The sequence below is a fragment of the Sitophilus oryzae genome, unplaced genomic scaffold (assembly GCF_002938485.1).
Source record: "Sitophilus oryzae breed Bouriz unplaced genomic scaffold, Soryzae_2.0 scaffold_1586_pilon_pilon, whole genome shotgun sequence".
Classification (NCBI taxonomy): domain Eukaryota; kingdom Metazoa; phylum Arthropoda; class Insecta; order Coleoptera; family Curculionidae; genus Sitophilus; species Sitophilus oryzae.
Window position 1 is genome coordinate 1438071 of NW_022146265.1, and position 26575 is coordinate 1464645.

The 26575-nt window shown below is 30.6% G+C and overlaps 1 protein-coding gene across 1 annotated transcript in view; it reads right to left on the reverse strand.

Annotated features, from left to right (window-relative positions):
• Positions 1-455: 455 nt before the first annotated feature.
• LOC115879766 overlaps positions 456-26575 on the reverse strand; it is a 41896-nt gene continuing 15776 nt past the window's right edge. The window contains exons 3-10 of the mRNA XM_030896754.1: positions 11845-12002; positions 6507-6579; positions 5631-5816; positions 4538-4712; positions 3544-3779; positions 1693-1795; positions 1112-1375; positions 456-803 (exon numbers count right to left, since the gene is read on the reverse strand). Of these exons, the coding sequence (XP_030752614.1) occupies positions 679-803; positions 1112-1375; positions 1693-1795; positions 3544-3779; positions 4538-4712; positions 5631-5816; positions 6507-6579; positions 11845-12002 (1320 nt within the window). The 3' untranslated portion in view covers positions 456-678. The remainder of the gene's footprint in view (positions 804-1111; positions 1376-1692; positions 1796-3543; positions 3780-4537; positions 4713-5630; positions 5817-6506; positions 6580-11844; positions 12003-26575) is intronic.

Here is a 26575-nt window from a genome sequence, read left to right on the forward strand (position 1 = left end):
TCAATATCTACTATATACTTACATAGGAAATGTCATCGATCGTCATTTTCAAGACAATTTGCCACTGTTTTTTCTCGATCACAGTATTTATTAAACCATTCTTGTATAGTAAAGAAATAGTAATAGTGTCACAACTTATTAAAAACATTTTAGGTAGAGTATATAACCCTGGAGATTCATCGAATGGCAATTATTGTTAAAATAAATAATTCAAGAGTTAATACTTAAGAGTTATAATTTTGTAATACATTTATTTAATTTGATTTTTATTTATTTATATAGTTTTTTGGCAGAAAATCATACATTCAACATACGTTCTAAAAATATTTTTTTTCTTGGGATAATTTTCTCCATAAACTTTAGAGAGAAACGAGATAAATTTTTGGATTTTCATATATAGTGCTTATTTGATATTTTTTTTTATAAAAATATCAACATTTGACTGTTCAGCTACATTTATAACACCTGATTAAAGCCGGTCCCACACGATGTGGTAAACACCTTCCAACGTTAGACATTGTATGAACATTTGCCACATCATGTAGGAGACACACTTGTCAATTGCAATATTGTCGAAACCTGTGTCAAATGTTGGTTACATTGTTGGAACCAACGTTGGTAGCATCTAGTAGGACCGGCTTCTTCGTGAATATTTTCTGTACCAAATCTGTAAGTAGACTAATCCCATTCTCCAATATATACAGTTCCTGGAGGTACTGGTATATATCCTCTTGATGGTTGCGCTTGAAATCTGTAGAACATTGTGTAGTTATTATACGGAGATTGGGAAGAAGCAGCTGTATCTGGAAATGACACATAAAGTCAGAATAGACATATAAGTAATTAGTAAAAACGTAGTCAGCGTTAAAAAATATGTGCTTTTGAGTAATCATTATATCATTATACAAGATGAGTCTTAAATAAGTGCACATATTTTTAGGGGTAGTATTCGACCCCAGAAACACGTCTATGAGGATTTTTTCCCGAAAAAAAATTAGAAATTTTTATCTGATTTTCATTAAAGAATATACCTATTTATTTCTAATTTTTTTAAAGCAGTGATGTCAATTATTTTAAGTTTATTTCTTATTTCTCATCCATTACTACGTACCTAGACCGCTATCCAAACTTTTAGCATGCCATAAAGAACTTGGCTTCATATTTGGGTGTTTAATGTTTGATACTTTCCTCACATGCTGTTCTATGGCTGACGGTAAATAACCATAAATCTGTTGGTTTTTAGACTGATAGTGCCTACAATTGGGGTCGTGGCTTTTCGGATTTTGTTGTTTATGATGCCCTGTATTATTTTTGCCTGTTAACTTAGCTACAAAGTTGGGTATCCGTGCTCGAAAACCGCAATAATATGGATCATCTGGAACAGAAATAAATTTATAGTACACAATTTATAATGCACTGAGAAGTAGATATTTTAAATTTATTAAAAGTTTTAATTGCGGAATATTTTATACTTATAATTATTTTATTAAAAAAATAGAGTCCTCATAAAGATTCATATAATATTGACGAAATACAGAGCTAAGGAGTTCTAAGTATTTTATTGGCCTATAGCGAAATAAACAATATCAAATTGTTTAACTTAAGGTCACAAAATATAAAAATACTAGTATAAATTTATTGTTAACTATAATAGTGCATTCATAATTCAGTGTTTAGTTATTTAGAACTTACCCATTTTTTTCCTATTTCTTTTTATATCTTTATCTTTATTTTTCTTAGATGGTATTCTCTTTATTGAGCTAGATACTGCTTTCAGTTCCTGATGGTAATCTCGCTAGAAGAATACAATTTAAATAATTTAGTAACAGAATTTATATTTTTTTGTATCTGAATTTTGTTCAAATATTTTTACTCTACCCCCATAAAATACCCAAAAATGGGATACCCTGTACGGGTTTTACAGATTATTAAATATGATTTATTTTAACTAAATATATTATCAATATTTGTGCAATTTTTGATATAGAATTGAAAAAAGGTGATGTAAGTTAATAGAGTTATATGTATATACAGGGTGTCCCAGAAATAAGTTCAAGTATTTTAAGGGGAGGTAGATCTCGATAAAAGAAACATACTATTTTATCTTTATCGTTTTTCAAATAAGTCCAAATCAACGGAGTTATTTTATTTTGAAAATTTCCAAAAAAAAATTGATTTTTTGCTCTAATTTTGAGAACTACTGGATCTTTTCTGGATTTTCTTTCTTGTAAATTTATTCTATTACCTATGTTGCCATATTATCAAAAAATTATGTTTTTTAACTAAAAACTAAAAAAAAAATCCAAAAAATTTTTCCAAAAATTTTTTTTCGTGAAAAAATCTTCATAGGTGTTTTTCTGGGGTTGAACTATACTACCAGTTAAAATACTTGCACTTATTTCTGGGACACCTTGTATAATATAATATACCGGGTGCGTCTCAAAAGTGGCTTACCCCTATAACTTTTTTATTTTTACAGATAAAAAAACGAGATTTGGTATGGTTGTTTATGACATAAATTAGGATTGATTGACGTATTCAATTGTTTTTGGTCACTTCCTGTTTTACCGGAAATGGCTACAACTTTTGATTTTTAAATGGCATCCCCGGTATTTTTTTTACTTTATTCGATAGAAAATGACACTCTGAATCTAATGACATGGCATATGTCAACTTTTGACATATTCGCTCAAAAACAAATTGTATTTTAAATTTCAATCAAGAGTGTCATGGCTGTATTAAAAACACTAATTTTCAATCAAGGAGCCTTGGAAAAATAGATTTGATCATCTAATGTTTTTAGTGTCTTGTCCTGGTCGGTTAAAAGATGCCCAAATCGTATTTTTAATCATATCTTAATTTTTTCAAATATATATTTGGAAAAAGCATTTTTTTACGAATAATTTGATACCACACACTTGGTATTTCGAGTCACATTGTCGTTATGAACCGCATGTTAGAATTTCAAATAAACCATATGCGAAAATGTCAAAAGTTGACATATGATATGTCATGTATATGACACTCTGCATAGGCAGAGTGTCATTTTCTATCGAATAAAATAAAAAAATTTCGAGGGTGCCATTTAAAAAATCAAAAGTTGTAGTCATTTCCGGCGAAACCGGAAGTGACCGAAAACAATTGAATCTGTCAATCAATCCTAATTTATGTCTTATATAAACGTACCAAATCTCGTTGTTTTATCTCAAAAAATAAACAAGTTATAGGGGTGAGCCACTTTTGAGATGCACCCGGTATATAAATATATAGTGTTATAGAAATCACGACATTTGATGCCGTGTGTGATAACACTTTGTAGAACAAAGAACTCAAACAAAAATGCATGGTGAATACCACAGCATGTTCAATACCAGCTGGTCATCTTCGCTCTGAGAATCCGCGTTTCACCTGCCGCGCCAGTGCTATTACATGGAGCACTAATTTCAATAGTTTTTTTTTAAACGGAACTTCAATGGAGCTCAGAATCTGACTTGTTTAGATAAATAAAACTATTATTATTTTATTTGGAATAGATTGACTTACTTGTACCATACTACAAGACTCCATTTGTTTTCTAGGCGGTAATTGAGGTGGAATATCAGATTTGTTATACACACCAGCATTTTCTAAACTACTAATATTACTACTTGAATCTCTAAAATTATCCGAACTATTTCTCGAACTAGTGGGTCCCATTTTTGCGTTACCGCAAGTAGAATATGTCTCCTCTTCTTGTGGAATAGGCAACGGATGTCTGGTATTTATACTGGTCACTACGTCTGAAAATAGTTTTCATTATTTTCATGTTTATTATTATTTTGTTAGATTTAGTCATTTAAAATAGTTTTTCTTTATTTTTTTTTTGTTTTTTTTTCTTACTCTTTAACTTATAACAAAGCTAAACTGAAGATTTATATTTGATACCAATTAAACTATTAGTTACGTAATCGAGGGCGCGATTTTTAAATTCGTTGTTGCCAACCATGGCAACATATTCGTCGCCGGGCTGACTAACTGGGATTTAAATATCACGCTGGGGATTCAGGTGGTAGCTCTGTTGTAGAAATTGACAAGTTGACACATTTATTTATTTACTTTCTGACATTGTCATTCGTTTGACGCTTTAGTTTTGCATTACGAGTTTTTGGTTTAAATGAATTTTGTTATTTTAAGCTTAAACATTTTTATTATGAGACCTTGCAGTCAAATATTGTTCTTTTTAGAACCTCTTTTAGTGCAAAGTTTAGAGAGCTTAATAGCCGGAAAAACTCATCGCAACTTTATTAGAATATTTTGAACGGAAAAGCGGTAGTAATGTCTCTTTATGACCGCTAAGTGCTGTTAAGGAATTTTGTTTTTAGGAAACAAAAATAAATTAATTATAAATAATAACTTTTTATATATTTATAATTAATTTATTTTTGTTTCCTAAAATATTTTGAGTAAAAGAAAATATGTAAAAGTGGGCAACGCTGTGCCGGTCAAGCTTAACCACGCGACTAAAAGTTTATTTGATATGAACTATATATTAACTTACCTATAGGTATTTGAGATTTAAGCATTTCTATGGCTACCATATTTATTACTAACATCCAGATCGGGCACTTCAGTTGTTCGGATTCATTTTTTACAAAAACTATGGAGCTCAGACATTGGTTCTCTAAGCGTCTTCTATTTGGATACGACCTTTTTAATTCATTAGCTACATTAACCTAAGAATCAAGTTAAATTCATATAGTTACATTATATTATACACTAAAAGCATAAACAAGGTTAACCATTTCCAACCAAGTCGTTGATATGATGTTCGCAACAATTTCCATATTTATTTACGTATCCTCGTAAGTATACAGGGTGTCCCAGAAATAAGTGCAAGTATTTTAACTGGTAGTATAGTTCAACCACGCGTACGAGGTTTTAGTCGCGAAAGTTTTTTTTTGAAAATTCGATTTTTTTTTTAATTTTTTTGGAAATGTTTTTAGTTTTTAATTTAAAACCATAATTTCTTGATAATATGGCAACATAGGTATTAGATTAAATTTACAAGAAATAAAATCCAGAAAAATCCAGTGGTTCTCAAAATTTTAGCAAAAAATCATTTTTTTGGAAATTTTAAAGTAAAATAACTCCATTATTTTGGACTTTTTTGAGAAACGATAAAGAGAAAATATGTTTCTTTTAGCGAGATCTATCACCTCTTAAAATACTTGCACTTATTTCTGGGACACCCTGTATATGATCTAGGGTTTATACAAGGTGTCAGAAACACGCCTATGAGGTTTTTTTGCGAAAAAAAAATTGAAAATTTGGAATTTTTTGAAAAAAAAATTTGGAAATTTTTTGTTTTAAGTTAAAAAACGTAATTTCTTGATAATATGGTAACATAGGTAGTAGATTAAATTACATGAAACAAAAAAAACATAAACATGAAAGAAAATCTAGAAAACATCCAGTGGTTCTCAAAATTTAAGCAAAAAAGCATTTTTTGTTTAAAATTTCAAAATAAAATAACTCGGTTATTTTGGACTTATGTGAAAAATGGTTAAGAGAAAAAATGTTTCTTTTGATCAGATCTACCACCCCTTAAAATATTTACACTTATTTCTGGGACACCCTGTATAATATCTTACCTGAAATTTTTTCATATCAAACAATTTAAAGGCCTTATTGACTTCAAGAGCTCCATGAGAAAGTTTCAAAATTTCATTTGATATGGCACATTCATCATCAAGAGTGGTTCTCTTAATAAAAACATTCGATCGAGATAGTCTCTTAATCAGAATGTTTCCTGATTCGTCCATTTTGATTTTCACTCCCTGAAACAATTTTCTATTTGTTCAACAATATTCGATTATTTGTCACTCTCTTATCCACCTTAATTTTAATATTTATTAAAAAAATGGAAAGGCCACATCATTTAAATTTAAATATTAATTCGGTGAATTTGTATAATTTTGCCATTTACGTAAACATTAGCCATTGTTTATTTAATAGTCTTTGCAAGAAAATGTTTCAGATATGTTAAATAAACACGGTATCATCCCACATATAATTTTGAATGATATAATATTATGTACTATTGTTTCGAAAATAGTCGTAAATTTATAGCAATAATAATTTGTTAAATGTTCCCAAATCAAGCGACAACATAGTTACGTCTACACATCATCAGTTGTCATTAAAAAAGTTGGTGTTATATAAAAATTAAAAGTTAATTGAAAAACTAATTATTGGCAAATGTTTTTGAAATTTCTGAAAATTTCAATTGCATTGATGTGTGTTATTTAACTGTAACAAAAATGCTTATTATTGTATTTTTATTACAGTAAAGATGTTAAAGTAAAAGTTGCAAAGCAACAAGTGCTTGTCATCTTACAACTTTTACTTGGCACCTTGTTTTTCCATAGGAATTTAAATCGTTACTTTACATATCAAGTGTTAGAAATAATGATTTCACACCCATTATGTAAAAGGTAAATCGTAATACATCCTTGTATATTACTTACATTGCCGATGTGACGTCGACATTCTTCTGTCTTCTTGTCTCTTAATGGATTCTGAAATCCCGATAACCCAATCCTGAAAACAATTGTGTGCATTAATTAAATAGTTTAAATTTTCTTTGATCTTTATTAAATATTTTTAATGAAAATTAATGACTTGACTCAGAGGCAATTAACATACAGAGTGTCCGAAATGCATTTCGGAAACTTCAGCAGCATATTCGGCAGATAAAAATAAGTCAAAAAGTTCGTATAAATGTATGTCATAAAATGCGAAGTTTCGAAGATACAGGGTGTAGATGTCATTCATTATTATTTCGATTTTTTCCAAAAAATTTCTGAAGCAACGTCAATATTTGGATGAAAATTGGCGTCTTGGAGTTTTTTGAGATGAGAAATTTGATTTTGATGTTAACATGAGTCATATTTATAGGGGGCACCCCCTACATGTGTTTTAACTGTTTTGAAGTGTAATAACTTTTCGTCCGTACCTGTATAAAATTACTGCGTGAAAAAATATACATTTCCGTGACTTTTTACGTAAAAAAATGTCTCTTAGTAAAAATCGCTACGCGCAACCGTTCTCAAGATATTTAGAACGGAAATAGTCAATAAATGTCATTATTGACAAAAAATAAACACGTTGAGCTATATTTGACTGAAATAGCAAATTTGGGAATTTTTTATTTCTTTTTTTAATTAATCATAAATTTTTCTGCGAAAAAAATTATGATAAAACAGTTTCCGTTGAACTTTTGGTAAAAACATTTCAAATTTATGATTTCATTCTAATAACTATTTAGTCGACATGTTTAATTTATGTCAATGATGACAGGTATTGATAATTTCGAAATATCTCGAGAACCATTACTCGTAGCGATTTTTACCAAGAGATCTTTTTAATGTTAAAAACGTCGTAAATGTATATTTTCTTTACTCAGTAGTTTTATACAGGTATGGACAAAAAGTTATTACTCTTCAAACCAGTTAAAATATGAAGGTGGCGCCCTCTACAAGAATGAGTCATATTGAATCTCTCATTCAAAAAACTCCCACACACCAATTTTCATCCAGATATTGATGTTACTTCATAAATTAATTGGAAAAATAAAAATAAAAATGAAACTTCTACACCCTGTATCTCCGAAACTAAGCATTTTAGAACATACATTTATACACATTTTTTACTTATTTTTATTTGCAGAATATGCTTTTCGGAATACAGTTCTCACCACCCTGTATACTTGTTAAATCTAAATATGTTTACAATCAATTGTGTATATACAGGATGTCCCGACTAGGGAATGCAATCCCGCACCAAAATATCAATCCCGCACCAAAATATCAATCCCGCAAACCCGCGGGATTAAAGCAATCAATCCCGCGGATCCGCAAAATTGCGGGACTGTAAACAATAGTCATACATTTGGTCCTAAATAGTACAAAAGGCATTGTACATTTTGCATAGGCCCACAATATATTGATATAGCGTGTATCTTAAACTAGCTGTACAGAAATTTAGACACCGATGTATACAGGGTGTTCAAAAAGTATATTTAATATTAAATAAACTTATATTTTATTATAATTTATCTACTTATTTTATAAATAAAAATATTATTCTGATTGAAGTTTTTTTTAACTTGTGTTAGATATCTGCTTTTAGATACATTCTATATCAATAATTTTTTGGCATATGCATTATGTACAAAGCTTTTTGTACCATTTAGGGCCATACGTATGACTAAAAATGCATATTTATCGAAAAAACGTGGTATTTTCCTTAAAACAAAAAAAAAATTAAAAACCGATCAAATTGTTTTTTTTTCTAATTTCAATACAGATTCGTCGTACTTGGTAAAAATTTCGATTTTTTAAAAATTGTAAATTTGCGGTAAAAAAGATTCTTGATCAAATTTTCACACTCTTATAAAACACCCTGTATACGAGAATTCGCTAAATATATTTTCGAAAACCACATCAGCATCTTAATCACAATAGATTCATCTAAAACATGGTCCAAACCGCATTCGAAAATCTTTTTTAGTTCAAGAGATAGTCAACTTTAAATTTACCCTAAAATTTTGCTAGTCCCAATAATTATGTCCGGCAATTTATTTGACGAAATTGTCCATAAGTACTAGTTAAAAGCTTTTCTTCACTTACGCACATACGCCCGAAAGAAATCTGACAACTAGCCTGTATGTTTCATTTATTTTTAATGGCCAAGCCGTAAGGGGAACCCCTGGGTTCCGAGCGTCGACGCATCGGCCCGGAACAAAGACATTATAAATATAGACCGAACATCTCATTCATAAATACTCGTTGGTAGTGTATCAAACATTCCAATGTGTCAAACAAGGACAGAAGAGACAGAGAAGTCTAAAATTTCCGACCCCGGCAACTAGGCGCATTTGGGTTGTTCTAATGGCCAGTGGCGTATCGTTTTTTGGAACGAATTAGTAAAGTAAAAATAAAGTAATTAGTAAAATTTTTACTCCATATTAATATACTACATTAACACTTTTTCGTCAGATGAGTTTTGTTATAAGGTCTAATATAATAATACAATTAATATCCCACATATACTTATGTTGAAACGTTAGTAGTTTTCGAAAATCGCTCCAACGTCAATTTTCAATTTAAACTTTCAGTTACTCTTATATAAACTTTCAGTTACTTTTGAATATTTACAGGGTGACTCAGGCTTCCGAAATAGTTCTATATTAGGTTTGTGGTTGGTGACTTTTCTTTCAATTTTTTTTTCAGAATATGGAGGCATTTAAGCACATTTTAGACATTTTTGTAAACATAGGTGGCCGGAACATATTTTCAAACCAAAGTTGTAGATTTGCCATTAAATTTCCATTCCAGAAATACCTAGGGTTGCCACTTGTCCTTTTTTGAAAAGGACAGTCCTTTTTTAGAATAACTTGTCCTTTTGATTTTTTTTGACTTAAAAAGTCATTTTTATTTACGTATTTTCCCTGAGAAAATTACCTACAGCAAACAGAAATATCCTTTTCGCCCAAATTTAATTAGGAATGTTATAAAACTTAACTTATAAATACATTTTTCTTGTTTAGAATAGGCAACATTATTTAGAACTTCCCGTTTAATCTCAAATGATAATTTAGGTTTTAGTTTTACCTTTTTTGATCTTAAAAAGAACTTTTTAAAATTAGTAATTAGTAACGATTTAGTTAGTTCGCAATCGAGAGCTTCCTGTAAAGTACTGAGTAATAGTTGTTTAATCTTGTATTATTAATAACTTCCTATACCTAAAATCAATATTTAATGAGAAAATTGTATTTTTTTGAAAATATAAGACAAGATTTGACTTTCGGTCTTCTTCTTGTATTATGATGGCTCTGATACGAGACAATTACCTTTTAGTCTCTCAATAGAAGGCATTTATCATTAAAAGTATCAAATCTGTGTGCTACAGTATGGGATTTCTGTCGCATAATAATGAATATTACGTTTATTTACAAATCGATTACTTTTAAAGGTAACTTCATCAGACAATCAAATTTTAGTTAAATGTCCCAATCTTCATGAACTGTATTAAGCATATGTATAGCGGTTTGAATCACCCTGTATGTTGACAAAAATATTTTGAAAATGAGCGTTACAATGGCCCCCGTCTTATGTAAAAAATTGAAATAAAAATTACAAACCAAAAACGTAATAGGTAAAAAGCTTTTTTGGAGGACTGGGTCACTCTGTATATAGATATGTATAAAACTAGTAGCCTAAGAATTATTTACAGTTCGTCCCATTCTAAAAAAAGGTAAACACACCGTACAAATAACTCTAGGAAGAGGTACGGTGGTAAAAAATTGTTTAAACGAGGCCGAAGGGGCAGATATAATAATGCAATAAAATGTGAAAAAGGGCGGGTAAACACCTTTGTTTATTTGTTGAGCAATATTCCTTTAGAATATCGTATATAATGACCAAAATATGACGCAATTTTAAGAAAAAAAAATGTCACTTTCTGGCTTATAATAGAGTTTCAAATGCAACGTTTATATTCAAATTTGTTATGATCTACAACAGTTAAGTAGTAATTGAGACGAATTATAATTCAATTACCGGCTACTACGTTCTTGTTTTAATAGCTCAAAATTCAACAAATATAATTAGAAATTATTTCAATTGTGAGAGGCTCCCTTGTGGGACGCCTATGTACGGCGATTACGGCGCGGCGGAAACAATACCTACCTGTGAAAAGACAAATTCGGGTAATTTGAGCTTATTTTTCCACACATTTGACACTGTCGTACCATATTGAAAATTCGCAGATTCAAAAGTACGTTAAACAAAAGCAAAAACTACTGAAAAACACTGAAAAGTTCACTTCGGACTTGATTCCGACTTCAAACACACCGTAAGCTAAACGTAGTACGCTATAACGGACCAAGGGCCGTCGCGAGAGGTGGTGGGACGGACGGCTCATTTCATTCTGGAAGACTAGCAGCGACGTTGCCAATAGTTCTAGACGTTTCAGCACATTAAACAGTAAACATGTCCTTTAATAGTAACGCATATATCCTCTGGTTAATAACATATTATTACGCATGCTTCTTTAAAAATAAGCTATTAATTGAATTAAGAAATTGAGATTTATTGATATCCGGTGAAGGTTTTAAAGTCACCTTTTCTGCAAATCAAACTAAGTAGATAGGAGAAAATTTGAGATGTGGCAATGTCGCCTTCTCTATCTCAGTTGGTTTTTACAGTACGTAGTCAACCTCCGAATGTTTGATCGGGTTAAAATGCATAATGTGATATCTGTTCTTCCTAAATCTATGGCCCGGAACGAAGCGGTTTGATCTTAATCGAGATCGATTCAGTTACCTAGTAGTAATGTGTCGATCCCGCAGATCCCGCACAGTAAATCCCGCAACTTTGATCCCGCGGAATCTCATAGGGATCCCGCATTTGCGGGATTGCATTCCCTAGTCCCGACTGCTCTTATATTAGAAGTCTCTAAAAATATAAATATAGAGAGACAAAGACTAGAAAACAATATCTAGATTGGAATTTTATTGGACATCAGTATATTAGGTACAGTGAGATTTCTTGTTTAAAAATATTTTCAAATAGAAATACCCCAATTTTTCATTAAAAGCAACTTTAAGGCATAATATTTATACTAAGCATTCATAAATAGTTCGTTATTATACCTAGAAAACTAAAATGTTATTATATTCTTTGACCTTAAGCAGAATTAAATAATTTGTAGTTTGGAAAAATCATTCACAGATTGTAGTATTGGATTTTACAGCGTTTTAGAAAATTGAGTATTTTTTCAAGGAATTAATTATTGTCATACCTAAAACCATCAAATCCAGAATCTGAACCGTTAATGGTAAGCACTGGAGCTCTGGCATATGCTTTTGCAACTCTTCGGTTTTTCTCTAGAATAATTACTTTGGCCCATATCTCGTCATCAATCTGGTTCCATTTGCTTAATACTTCGTGAATGTGGTCCTGAAAAGATAAAAATACTTTAAAAATGCCATGTATCAAAAAATATTTCAGACCATTAAAACTATCCGAGTACCTGAAGAACTGCAAATCTATTAATTGTATTGTAACAAAAAGTTTCATACTATGGTTTCATATATAAATTATTGATAAAAAAGAAGAAAGAATTTATTGGGCAAGTCTACAGTAAGATTAGCCATGAAACATGACTAAAACATAGCTAATCTTACTGTGCCCAATAAATTATTTCTTCTTTTTTATTATAGTCTCCACGATAACATGTTTAAATTATTGATATACAGGGGGGTCCGAATTGTATTCCGGAAACTTCGGTAGCACATTCTGCAGATAAAAATATGTAAAAAAGTTCGTATAAATGTATGTCCTAAAATGCTTAGTTTCAGAGATACAGGGTGTAGAAGTTTACAAGTAGGAGGCATATTGACATCAAAATCAAATTTCTCATGTCAAAAAACTCATAGATACCAATTTTCATCCAAATATTGACGTTATTTCAGAAATTTATTTGGAAAAAATCGAAATAAAAATGAAACTTTTACACCCTATATCTCCGAAACTAAGCATTTTAGGATATAGATTTATAAGAACTTTTTTACATTTTTTTTTTCTGTAAAATATGCCGCCAAAGTTTCCGGAATACAGTTCGGACCACCCTGTAGTTAACTAATTTCTGAATAACAGAAGAATGAGTTGTAAAAAATATTAAATAAATCGTATATGGCAAAATAATGAGGAATAAAAAAAATCAAAATAATGAAACGTGAAATCAACAAATCCGGCTGTACCTACTCATTGGAAACAATTGTCTGCAACAATATTCAAGAGTTTCATTTTTTTAAATGTAAACAAATATTTTTGTTGTACCAATCTTTGCATTGAAATGGTATTTACCATTGCACATTGATCTAAATTTGTGCCCTATTTGCTTAGTTGTAAAATATTTCACATAAAACTTTAATAGTTGGAAATAATAAGTAAGATAATAAAATGCACCACATATGCAATTCTGCGCTTTTGAAAAAACTTATTTAAGAACATGTGGTATGTGATGGTAAAATCGATAATATAATGATTTGTTATATAAATATGGAATAATAATAATTAGAATTTTAGTTAATTACGCAGATATATGTGTCGGAAGTCAAGTGCTAGATTGAGATAGCGCAACTACATTTTACTGTTAATTATCTATATTTCTTAATTTAGGTCAGTATTATCATTATTAATAAAGTAGATTTACCTGTTAGTTTTTATTTAAATGTATCAAATAATAATTCAATAAGTAATTTTAAATTAATAAATATTTTTTTGTGAAAAAGTACGATCTTAACAAAATTTGGAACAGATCGGTTCAAATATGTATGTTTCTATTAAGCTGCTATATTTGTCTCTATATATACCGAATGCGTCTGAAAAGTGGCTCACCTCTATAACTTTTTTATTTTATTAGATAAAACAACGAGATTTGGTATGTTAGTATATGACATAAATTAGGATTGATTGACATATTCAATTGTTTTCGGTCAATTCCGGTTTTACCGGAAATGACTACAACTTTTTATTTTTAAATGGCACCTTTGGTATTTTTTTGCTTTATTTGATAGAAAATGATACTCTGAATAGAATGACATATCATATGTCAACTTTTGACATTTTTGCATATGGATTATTTGAAATTGTAACATGCGGTTCATAACGACAATTTGACTCGTAATACCAAGTGTGTGGTATCAAATTATTTGTAAAAAGATGTTTTGTTTCCAAATATGCTAATGAGCCACCCTCGTTCCATTTGAAAAAAATGAGATATTATTAAAAATAAGATTTAGGCATCTTTTAACCGGCCAGGACAAGACACTAAAAACATTAGACGATCAAATCTATTTTTCCAAGGCTCCTTGATTAAAAATTAGTGTCTTTAATACATTGAAATTTAAAATTCAATTTGTTTTTGAGCAAATATGTCAAAATATGTCATTCGATTCAGAGTGTCATTTTCTATCGAATAAAGTAAAAAAATACCGAGAGTGCCATTTAAAAATCCAAGGTTGTAGTCATTTCCGGTGAAACAAGAAGTGACTGAAACAATTGAATACGTCAATCAATTCTAATTTATGTCATATACTAACATACCATGTTAGTATGCCCATAAAAGGCGTGAGACAAGGAGATACCATCTCTCCCAAGTTATTTACACTGGCACTGGAAAATGTCTTCAAGAAATTAGAATGGGAAAATAGAGGTCTAAACATCGATGGGGTACACCTTAGCCATCTGAGGTTCGCAGACGATATTGTCTTGCTGAGCACCGACATTCAAGAACTAAACACCATGCTAAATGAGCTAAATGAAATCCCAGAAAATTGGCTTTAAAATGAATTTGAAAAAGACCAAGATAATGAGCAACAATATCCATAACATTACCGTTGACAACGTTATTATTGAAAACGTAGACCATTATATATATATTTAGGTCATAAAATCAAGCTGGGCAAGGAAAACCAAAATACGGAGATCAAACGCAGGATCCATTTGGCATGGGTAGCATTTGGAAATATGAGCAATATTTTCAAGGATAAAAAGGTGCCCATGAACCTAAAGAAAAAAGCTTACGACAGCTGCATTCTACCTGTGCTTACGTATGGCTTAGAGACTATGTCAATTACTCGAAAAACAGCAGAACAAATACGAGTAGCACAAAGAGCCATGGAAAGAATCATGTTGGGAGTCAATATTAGAGAAAAAAATACGGAATACCCACATACGTCAAAAAACAAAATTAATAGATGTCGTTAAAAGAGTGGCAAGTCTGAAGTGGCAATGGATAGGACATGTGGCAAGACAGGATCCAGACCGATGGCCCCAAAAAGTAATCCTATGGAGACCTAGGGGAACAACAAGAAGTGTGGGCCGACCGAAAAAGAGATGGGTCGATGACGTCAGGGCAGTGGCGGGAAGACAATGGATAAGATTGGCTAGAGATCGCGAAGCTTGGAAAAACCTAGAAGAGGCCTATATCCAACACTGGATGGAACCAGGCTGAGAAAGAGAAGAGAGACTAACATACCAAATATCGTTTTTTTTTCTTTATATATTTAATGAAAAAATAAAAAAGGTATAGGGGTGAGCCACTTTTGAGATGCACTCGGTATATATTTATGTAAAAATAAAAAGTAAATAAAGCGACACATTTTATCAAAATTACAACTAAAAATGATAACGCAAAAATCTCTTTCTGCAATATTTCGTCATCATATTACGATTTTTCGATAGCGTGAATTAACTGGTAATTTGGGGATTTATGGTGTATAATCGGTAGAAAAGTTACTATTTTGAACTGTTCTAGTATTTCAAGTTTTCTATGTAAACAAAATATAATTATTGTGTCTGCAATAACAATTTGAAATCAAAATAAAATAGAGTGAATTTCTGACTTTCTGTTGTCTCCTATGTGCAAATAGACTGATATCTTTATTCATTTAATCTTCTCTTATTGTTCAATCTAAAATGACCTCTGAATCAGATATGGTCTGAATCAGATATAATTACTAGCCAGTTTTGGAAACAACTGAAATGCTATTACTGTGCCTATTCTAAGAAAATATTTTGGTAAATGTATTTTCTTTGAATTCATTCTTCTGCTATTTTAACACTTAATTTTCTTCGTGAATTTGTTAATAATCATCTTGAAAAAAGCCCGGATATTTCACCATTCTCAAACAGAAGTCTTTTTATCCTTTATTTATTGTATTATTTCTTCTGATGATATGGAGAGATGGGCATTTTTTGTTTGTTGGGCAAATTTGCTTTACGTGTAAAACCCACTGACAAGTTAGCTTCTGTTTAGATTGTATAGGGTGGGTCAAATTGGACGCTTTTAAATGGAAACACCCTTTTCTATAGGAGATAGATGAAAACTAATATCGGTGTCTCAATTTTCATCAAAAATATGATGGTGAAAACCGCACCTCGATATCTGTTACCGTTTCGGAGTTACTGGTGTTTTTCAAAAATGTGCATTTTCAACAAATCGCTGTAACTTTTTTCTATAAAAAAAATTTATGGAAATATTTCCAAAGCACCTTTTTACGTAGAATTTAATGGTTTAAGTATAATTTTTTTAAAATTAATAATATTAGAATTATCAACAGAAAATTTGATTTTTTATATGCGACGCCCTGTATATTTTTAATTCATTGAAAAGAATTTAAAATTACATTTCCAAAAATATAGCACACTTGATATTTTGCTTGATTCCTCTTCCAGATATAGACTTTATAAAAATTTGCCCACTTTGAATAAGTAGGCTTTGAACGGCGCCGGCTGTAATGCAAAAAAATTTTAGCTGTGAGCAGCAGTTAAAACGCAAATAATATTTGCAACGAGGAATGCAAAATTTTATAACAATTTAAACTTTATTTAACAACATCAACACATTTAAACTATATCTAATACCAATGAAAATAAATAGCAAACCAAGGCATGATATTTTCCTAGAGCTGTTCGACATATCGACCGTCTTCTGTTGGTCGGACAGACGGGACCGTTTTTGAACATTTCTCGCGGAATTCATTAACTCAGTGGGGGTGAAAGATATCCTCGCATAACTGCTAAATACTTCTAATTATTGTTTAGATTATACGGGCAATTTAAAAATGAGAACCTTTATCCTTTTGCAAAGATAAAAATTCATAAGTACTAAGTCCGGCGGCCAACGGCTGGGATCTTGGTTAGCTAATCAATTATTCTTGTAATTATCTTCAGCATTCTAAGGCGCTGCTCTATCTTGCTGGAAACATATGTTTTCGAGTTCCAATAGGGGCAGATCATCAATACGGGGTTCAAAGCCTACTACCCAAGAAATGAACCAGCCACAAGTATAGCCATTATTTACAATAGCGTTATAGTTCCATGCACATCAGAAGACACAGACTAATTTTGTAAACCCGTGATTTCAGTCCACTTTTTTGTGGAAGGTGCCGTTAACCATCTTTAAACAAGTTTTAATATGCGAGAATATGTGCACAATAATACAGCTGATATTCCAACCGTATCTGAAGAAATGGATAAATTTTTGTACACCTTCTGGAAGTAACCTTAAAATTTTTGCCAACAAAAAAACTTTCGCAAGTAGAAGAGACATGATTCAAGCTACAATAATTATACTTCCGATGGCATGTACCATCTGCATCTAAGTACACAGATGGTTTCTTATATCGTATGATCGAAAAAAAACGGCTGGGAAATGACAATCGATGATAATTTTGGCGAGGTCAGTCTCGTCATTTACTAAAAAATGCCACGAAACTTTTGTCACAAATTAACACTAATTATAGAAAGATTGAATAGATTGAAGTACACGATAATTTTAGAAAAGGGAAGAGATCGTCTATCGCCTAAGAAAAAGATTGAAAAACAATTTAGATCTATATACAAATGTTGACATGTGGATATCCACTATGGAAGAAGAGAAAAAAGCGTATGAATGCGCACAGCATCGTCCTGAAAAGAAGGACTTTTTCTGTAAATAAATATGAAATAGATTGTTTTTGTTCTTGTTATCTGATGAATAATAGATATATGTGATAAAAATGAACGTAAACTTTCAAATAATTTAGATCCTTTAAACGTCATAAATATAAAGGTCTACTACGTTTCAAATACATGTGGTTAAGTTGCGTGACTAACAAGATTATTGAGCAACAATCTTGAGTTAACTATTTCACCCACAATGACTAACGGCTCTATGATCTTACAAATTCAATAACAGACTTAGAAAATAATGATAAATGACACACATTGATCGCGATATAAAAGTTTAGGCATGTCTAGACTGGAAATTGTAGCAAGGACAATGATAGAAGTTCAAATATTATGAAATAATCTTCTTTGATAACTAAGTATAAAATAAAGAGTATATACAGTATGATAGAAAATAAACGGTATCCAGTTAGCTTGGAAATCAGCATCGATAACATTCCCTATGTAATTTTTCATATAAAATGAGAGCGATCCTCATTTTTGACGCCGTTTTTTTCGATCATATTGTACTATGTACATACAGGGTGAGTCCTAAATAAGTGCAAATATTTTCAGAGCTGACAGATCTCGACAAAAAAAAAACATATTTTCTCTCTCTCTCTCTCTCTCTCTCTCTCTCTCTCTTTCAAATAAGTCCAAAATGATCGAGTTAGTTTACATTTAAAATTAAAAAATAAAACGATTTTTTGTTTTTTTCCATAGCAACTGTTAAAATTAACTTACATCTATCAAAAATAGTAGATAAAATAGTACTTTAACCGCAAGGGTAGATTAAATGATACTTTAACAGCGAGGATAGGTTAAAACTTTATTTCTTTTCGCACGTTTTTTAATTGCTTCCATTTTTAAAAATTTTTGTATTCCTTTTCATAAGTTACTCGGGATTTAAATGGAAGTAGTTTGGATATGGCGTTTGTCGCCTCAGCCTGAATATCTGTTGGTAATTTACTTATTTCGTTTTGAGCGATTCCTGGCTCCAATTCAATCAGCAATCGACACGAAAGAGAATTAAAAAATATTGACTCAAAACTGACAACTAAAGAGACAGCTTTAGGGTAAGTCCGGTAGAGATGCCCCACCGGGTGAGATGGCCACAGCGTGTAAATTTCTAATCATGTGACTTATCAGTTGCTTTCCGCTAGATACGGCAGTAGTATACCTGCTGCTATTATGGTCTGACATAATTTGAATGTCAATAAAAAAATAGGCTAGTTTTTACAAAGAACTGTTTTTATATAAGAACATATTTTTTTACTGTCAGAGGTCGCGTGGGAATAACGTAATATTATGTAAGTTTTTGGTATTTCATGCCATTTTATATTAAAATACATCCTTTGTGAAGTATCATAACTGCAAAAAATTAATCATATGTCGCTGCATTTTAAACCCTTGCGGTGGGGCATCTCTCACATCGTATTGGGAGAGATAGCCACATAGAAAGCTGGTAAAGATGCCCTACTAATTTATTTACTAAAAAGTAACTTGTTTTAATCATGCCTACTGAATATAAAATAAAATGTCCCGAAAGCGCTCAGTGGTTTGAAAAATCAATGGCTGCTGCTTTGCAAGCCATTAATACCGACCAAATGGGCATAAAAGCATAATGCATGCTTTTAGAATCCCTGCAAGGACTTTGAGACGTAGGGAGGCAAACAAAAACACAGAAAAAGCAAGCATAGGGCCATCCTCAACTTTTGGATATTAGTTAAAAAATAAAAAATAACCTTAGATATTTAACCAATATGTATATGTATCTTTTTGCGGGGCATTTCTCCCATGTTGGAAGGCCATCTCTCCCGCAACATAGGGAGAGATGGCCAATTTTCTATTTTTTTATTGTTCTCTTACTATTATATATACTTACTTATTATATTACTATCTTAGTCCTACTATGAATTATTATTAAAGATAGTTTAGGATTGCATCATTAGTTTCACTTAAAATTAACTACCAATATGTATTATTAGCCCCAAAAGAAAAGTGGGGCATCTCTACCGGACTTACCCTATTTATTTGTCAAATTACATAGAAACCAACGCCAACCCAGCACAATATTTTTTCTACTCGTAATAAATTCCTTGAATTAATAATTTTTGAATATTTTTTAAAACGTAACTCGCTATGGAAAAAATATTGTTTTATACACGACGATAAAATTGCATTATTGTCTCCAGAAATCAATTCACTCGCGATTTCATCGCTTGTGAATTAATCTTTTCCGGTCGACGATAAAATACCTTATTTAAATAAAAATAAAAATACTATATTATCGTCTTGTATAAAATATAACTAGGGATAAGATCAGAATAGGGATAAGATCAGAAAAAGGGATAAGATCAGAAATGAAGACATTAGGCAACAGATGGGAATAGAGGGAACAATAGTAAATGATATAGAACAAAAACAATTAATATGGTACGGCCACGTTCAGAGAATGCACAATGAAAGCATTCCAAAACAAGTCATTCATTGGATACCACCTGGTAAACGAAAGAGAGGACGTCCCAAGAAAACATGGATGGAAGGAATGTGAGCGTGAAAAATCTGACAGAAGATCGATGGGAAAATCGCACAGGGTGGAAGTTAGGCATCGGACAACGTCGTAGGACGTTCTGACCCGAATTTATATATATATATATATATATATATATATATATATATATATATATATATATATATATATATATATATATATATATATATATATATATATATATATATATATATATATATATATATATATATATAAATAAATAAAACTATATATATATATATATATATATATATATATATATATATATATATATATATATATATATATATATATATAATAAAATATAATATAACTATAAATTTGGAGATTTTTTCTGGGTTTCCTAAATTTAATCTACTACCTATGTTGCTATACAGAGTGAGTCTTAAATAATTGCAAATATTTTCAGAGCTAGTAGGTCTCGATAAATGACACACATTTTCTCTTTACCGTTTTTCAAATAAGTCCAAAATAACCGTTTTGAGAACCACTGGATTTTTTCTGGGTTTTCATTCTTGTAAATTTAATCTACTACCTATGTTGCCATATTATCAAAAAATTGTTTTTTAACTAAAAATTAAAAAAAATCCAAAAACATTTTTTTCAATTGTTTTTTCGCGAAAAAACCTCATAATCGTTTTTCTGGGGTCGAAATATTCTTCCCCTAAAAATATTTAAGCTTATTTACGACTCACCCTGTACCAATGTCATGTAAACTGGTAATTATAATTAAGGAAAGTACTACATATTTTACTATAGATAGTTGCTACGATCTATCAATAAAGTCATCAATCAAAATAAATAATGAATAATGATCATTTCTTAATAAGCCAAAATCTTTTAATAACGATATTACCACTTTTTAAACGCGTCGGTAGTCAGTTACCATTTAACAAATTATTCATATCGAAGGCATTGCCAACCGATCCGAAACACGTACAGAATTGAACCGTGTTTTTTCTTCTTGCAAAATTGCTGACAAGGTCGTAACAAAGAATGATTAATTTATAATAATGTCTTGCGCAAGAGATAGGCTGGTATAGGTGAAATGGTTTTTGAAATCGGTCGTATATAAATGACAGAGAAGTTTTTAAATAGAAAATAACTTAAAAACTATAAAAGCAAGCCATCTTTTTCGAAAATTTCAACGCCCTATACAGGGTATCTTAATATTCCGTGATCGTAACCTGCTACGCATTAATTAACTCTATCATTAATTTACCTCTTTACAAAAGTGCTTTGTTTAAAACAAACAAAAAGAGGGATTAAACTTTAAAAAAATAAACACAATTTTTAAGATATTTTAATGACCCTTATTTCAAATTGAATGAGATTACATGTTTTGCTAAAGGGCTTTAACATTAAAGTTTCACAAAAATCTGGACAATAAACAAAAAATGTAATATACAACATACAACATAACATGTGAATGTGATAAATTTTATATTGATGAAACATCTAGACTTTTAAATGTTCGAATTAAAGAACATAACGATTAACTAAAAAGGGCGATTTTCACAAATCTAAAATTTGTCAGCATACATGGGACATGGACAGAGTCGAATTTAACAACGCAAAAACTATAATGAACTAGCGTGTACCCGCGACTTTGTTCCCGTCGAATTAATCATTTATAATGGTGATGATAAAGCAAAGCAAGAATTTCCATTAACATACAAACTGGATAAAATTTTCCCACATTTATGTCAGCATGAGAAAAAACAATATGGCGATATTATTATATAACTTGGTAATACTTGAGGGGTAGTTTCATCTAGTTGAAATTTGACTTTCGAAAAATCCGTTTGCCAAAAATAAGCTTTTTACATCAAGCAGTTTAAGCAGAATCGTGGTTAATCAATTACCCAACTTTTTGGAACACCCTGTATGATTTAAAAAAAAAATAAAAATATGTAAAAAACAAAATAAATTATGAGTGTCCAAGCGTTTTCCCGAAAGACTAACCGTTTTTTAAATAACAATAAATATTGTAATATTTGAGGGGCGTTTTCACCCTCTTGGAATTTTAGATTATAGAAATCCCTCCTTATCAAACCTCTACACCCCACAGTCAATCCGTTTTACAAAAATCAACTTTAAACGTCAAGCAGTTTAAGCAGAATCATGATTACTCAATGGTCATATTTTATGAAACACCCTGTATAAATTTTTAAAAAATCTTAAAATATGTAAAACAACAAAATAAAATATACGTGTTTAAGAGTTTTTCCGAAACAACCACCGGTTTTTAAATAAAAAATATTCTAATATTATTTGAGGGGTGATCAAACACCCCCTTAGAATTCGAGTTTCGAAAAATCCCTTCTTATCGAACCTCTACACCCTAAAGTTAATCCGTTTTTCAAAAATCAGATTTTTACGTCAAGCGCTTTAAGCAGGATAGTGATTAATCCCCATCAATGACCAGATTTTATAAAACACCCTGTATACCTTTTTAAAAAATATTAAAATATGTAAAAAAACAAAATAAAATATACGTGTTTAAGCGTTTTTTCGGAAACTTGGCCGTTTTTTAAATAAAAAATATTGTAATATTTGAGGGGTGGTTTCACCCCCTTGAACTGGAATTTCGAAAAATCCTTTCTTATCGAACCTCTACACCCTAGAATCAACCTGTATGCCAAAATTGAGCTTCTTACGTTGAGTGGTTTGAGCAGGATCGTGATTAATCAGTGAGTCAGTCACTTAAGGATTTTATACAGGGTGACAATTTGAAAACGAACAGTATTTAATATTACCTCTACCGATGATAGTATGACAATTTGGCGAAAAACCTCAATTTACATATCAAGGAGGACAATTTTTGAGGCATTTGTTGTCGTGTTACTTTCACCTCCAGGGCACCCTTATATCATCCCTTAGATTTTAAATGGCTCCCCCAATTTCTTTTACCATTTTTGTGTTCCTTATAAAATTCTCAAAAAAATAATGCAGTTTATGTAGAATTCGATAAGAAACACAAAAATGGTAAAAGAAATAGGGGTTGCTATTTAAAATTTTAGGAGTTAAGGGGTTGAAAGTAACACGACAACAAATGCCTCAAAAATTGTCCCCCTTGATAAAAAAAAGTTGGTAAATTGACGTGTTTCGCCAAATTTTCATACTATCATCGGTAGAGGCAATATTAAATACTGTTCGTTTTCAAATTGTCACCCTGTATATTAGTATATTATAGATGTGTTTGAAAGAAAACTAAAGTGTTCTCGAATAGTTGCATTTAGATATTTTAAATAGACTTTTTTCTTTGTTCTTTGTGTCTTTTTGCTTCCGAAGAGATAGAGTTCCCGAAACGTTAAGCATTTTTTTGTCCGTTAGGCAAATTTGTTTATAGTAAACCACTGCTGACAATAGTTTCCGTTGGATTAGCGCAGCAGTGTTTACAAAAAATAATTATTTTATTTTGTAGATTTTCTTGTAGTGGCGAAATACCCATAGGATTTTATTGAAGAGATGAATCCGCCATAGAAATATTTTTAAATTGTAGCTCTAATAGTCCTTCAACGAACCCAAAACTTACAATTTGTAAAAATCTAATCGTTTAGCTACAATACTCCGTGTCGTATGTGGTGAACAACCCTGTATAGACAGTTTTACAAAACACTATATTTTTGCGCTGGACGCAAACCATGTTAGCATCATCACCAGATGATCAAAAGTGAGTTTTGAAAACTAAACTTTTGAATTTTAATCCTCTGCTAATGATGCTAACATGGTTAGCGAAACGCGCGTCCAGTGCAAGAGTAAAGTGTTTTGGTGTATTGCGGTGAATTAGTATTTTATTTTGCTATTGTAACACCAAAGGTTCCAACCCCCAACTGAAATTAACTTTAATTTTTAATCTAAAATGAAATAATAGTTTGTGTAAAAAATAATATAGTTATAGAACAAAAAAAAGGAGCAACAAAAAATAACAAAACAGAATTACTCATATCCGCATTTTTTTAATAGTAAATCTAATATTTTTTGTTAGTTCTTGTATTTCCGAAGAACAAATTTTGATTTTTTTTTCAAAAAATTAGCACATCATGAAACCACGAAACCAGAAACTACCTGTTTTATAGAGGAAAACATATTAAATTCACTGAAGCAATTACAGATTTCGTGGTTTACCAAGTAACAATTAATATGGGAAAATAAGTGGATAATAAGCTTTAAAATCAATTAAGTGTTACTTAATATTAGTTATTTTCTATACAAGACGATATAAAATGGTATTTTATCGTCGACCGAAAAGATTAATTCTAATTTTAAGTAATTTGATAAATAAAAAATAAAGCTGTCTCTTTAGTTGTCAGTTTTGAGTCAATATTTTTTAATTCTCTTTCATGTCGATTGCTGATTGAATTGGAGCCAGAAATGGCTCAAAACGAAATAAGTAAATTACCAACAGATATTCAGGCTGACGCGACAAACGCCATATCCAAACTACTTCCGTTTAAATCCCAAATAACTTATGAAGAGGAATACAAAAATTTTCAAAAATGGAAGCAAGAAGAAATAATGGTACGAGAAGAAATAAAGTTTTTAACCTATTCTCGCTGTTAATGTATCATCTGGTATCATTTAATCTACTCTTGCGGTTAACGTACTATTTTATCCACTATTTTTGATAGATATAAGGCAATTTTAATAGTTGCTATGGAAAAATATAAAAATAATACACGACAGTATGACGTGAAAAACACTGATATATCAGAAGTGTTTGATTTAAATCTAATAAAACGTAAAGTTTTGCAAGCATCAGTAAAAATCTGATCTTGCCCAATCGCTTAAAAACCAGTAAATGAATGTGTGCGAAACAATTTTAATTAACTACAAAGAAGGATGTTTAACTGCGATATAAAATAAAGAGAAAATTTCTCACAATATGTGAAATCTGTCCAAACCACCACTTGTATAAAATTCCGATTTTGAAAGAAATAACGAAACAATAGTGCTATTCTAAAATTTAAGAGAATGGTAAAGAGACAAGAAAATTAAAGTAATATAATTGTTTAAAATATGGACAATAAAATTTACAATATACAGGGCGGTCCGAATGGTATTCGGAAAACTTTAGATATATGTATATTCTGCAAATAAAAATAAGTAAAAAAGTTCAGTCCTAAAATGCCACGTTTCGGAGATACGGGGTGTAATGGTTGTTTTAAGAGAGAATGTAAAAAGTTGACATATGATATGTCATATTATTTAGGGTGTCATTTTCCATCAAATAAAGTACAAATATACCGAGGGTGCCATTTAAAAATCAAAAGTTGCAGTCATTTCCGGTGAAACAGGAAGTGCCCGAAAACAATTGAAGGCGTCAATCAATCCTATTTTTTCATATACTAACATACCAAAACTCGTTTTTATCTGAAAAAAAAGTTATAGGGGTGAGCCACTTTTGAGACGCACCCGGTATACGATAATTTTTTCTGGAAAAAAAATATGATAAAACAGTTTCTATTGAACTTTGACTCAAAAATTTATTATTTTAATCTAACAACTATCTCGTCAACATGTTTAATTTATGTCAATCATGACAAGTATTGCCTATTTCGATTCCAAATTTCTTGGAAACCAGTATTCGTAGCGATTTTTACCAATAGATACCTACCCCTACGGAAATGTATATTTTTTTATTCAGTTATTATATTAGTTAGTTGGTAATACAGGTAAACGGACGAAAATTTATTACTTTTTAAAACAGTTAAAGTGCCTCCTACAAGTAGGAATTATACTGGCATTGACATCGAATATGTCAAAAAATACCTAGACACCAATTTTCATCCAAATATCGACAATAGTTCAGAAAGTATTTGAAAAAAGTCGAAAAAATAAAAATAAAAGTTCTATATCCTGTAACTCCGAAACGAAGAATTTTAGAACATAAATTTGTACATTTTACTTATTTTTATCTGCAGAATATGCTGCCGAAGGTTCACGAATATAATTCAGACCACCCTGTATATGATAGGTATATTAATATTAAAATGTGATAACTGTACAACTTTGAAACATAAATATTTTTATTTAAAATTACGTTATTGACTACGTGAAAGAAAAATTTTAATTGCCATAATATTTTTCATAGAGATCAGGTTTAATTAGAAACAGTAACAACGGTCTCAGAATCAGTCTACTGAACAACTGAACAGTTAAACTTGTTGGTTACGCATTAAATAAGTCACGAAATACTTACTTTTAATATACTATGAATTCAATAACAATATAAGAACCAAAATAAGAGTTTCTGTTAACTGAGTCTTGTCTGTTAATTTTGTAAAATCTCTTGGATAATTTCAGTTTTTGTTTTTGGTTTGAGTTTTTAGTAATATTTTTAACACACAGTAATTATTTTGACGTTTACTTGTTATGATTAAAATTATTATTAAATTATTAAAAAATATTGTATTCCATTTGTATTCTCTCTAATATTCCCAAACAATTTTAGATATACAGGGCCCGGCAATAGTGC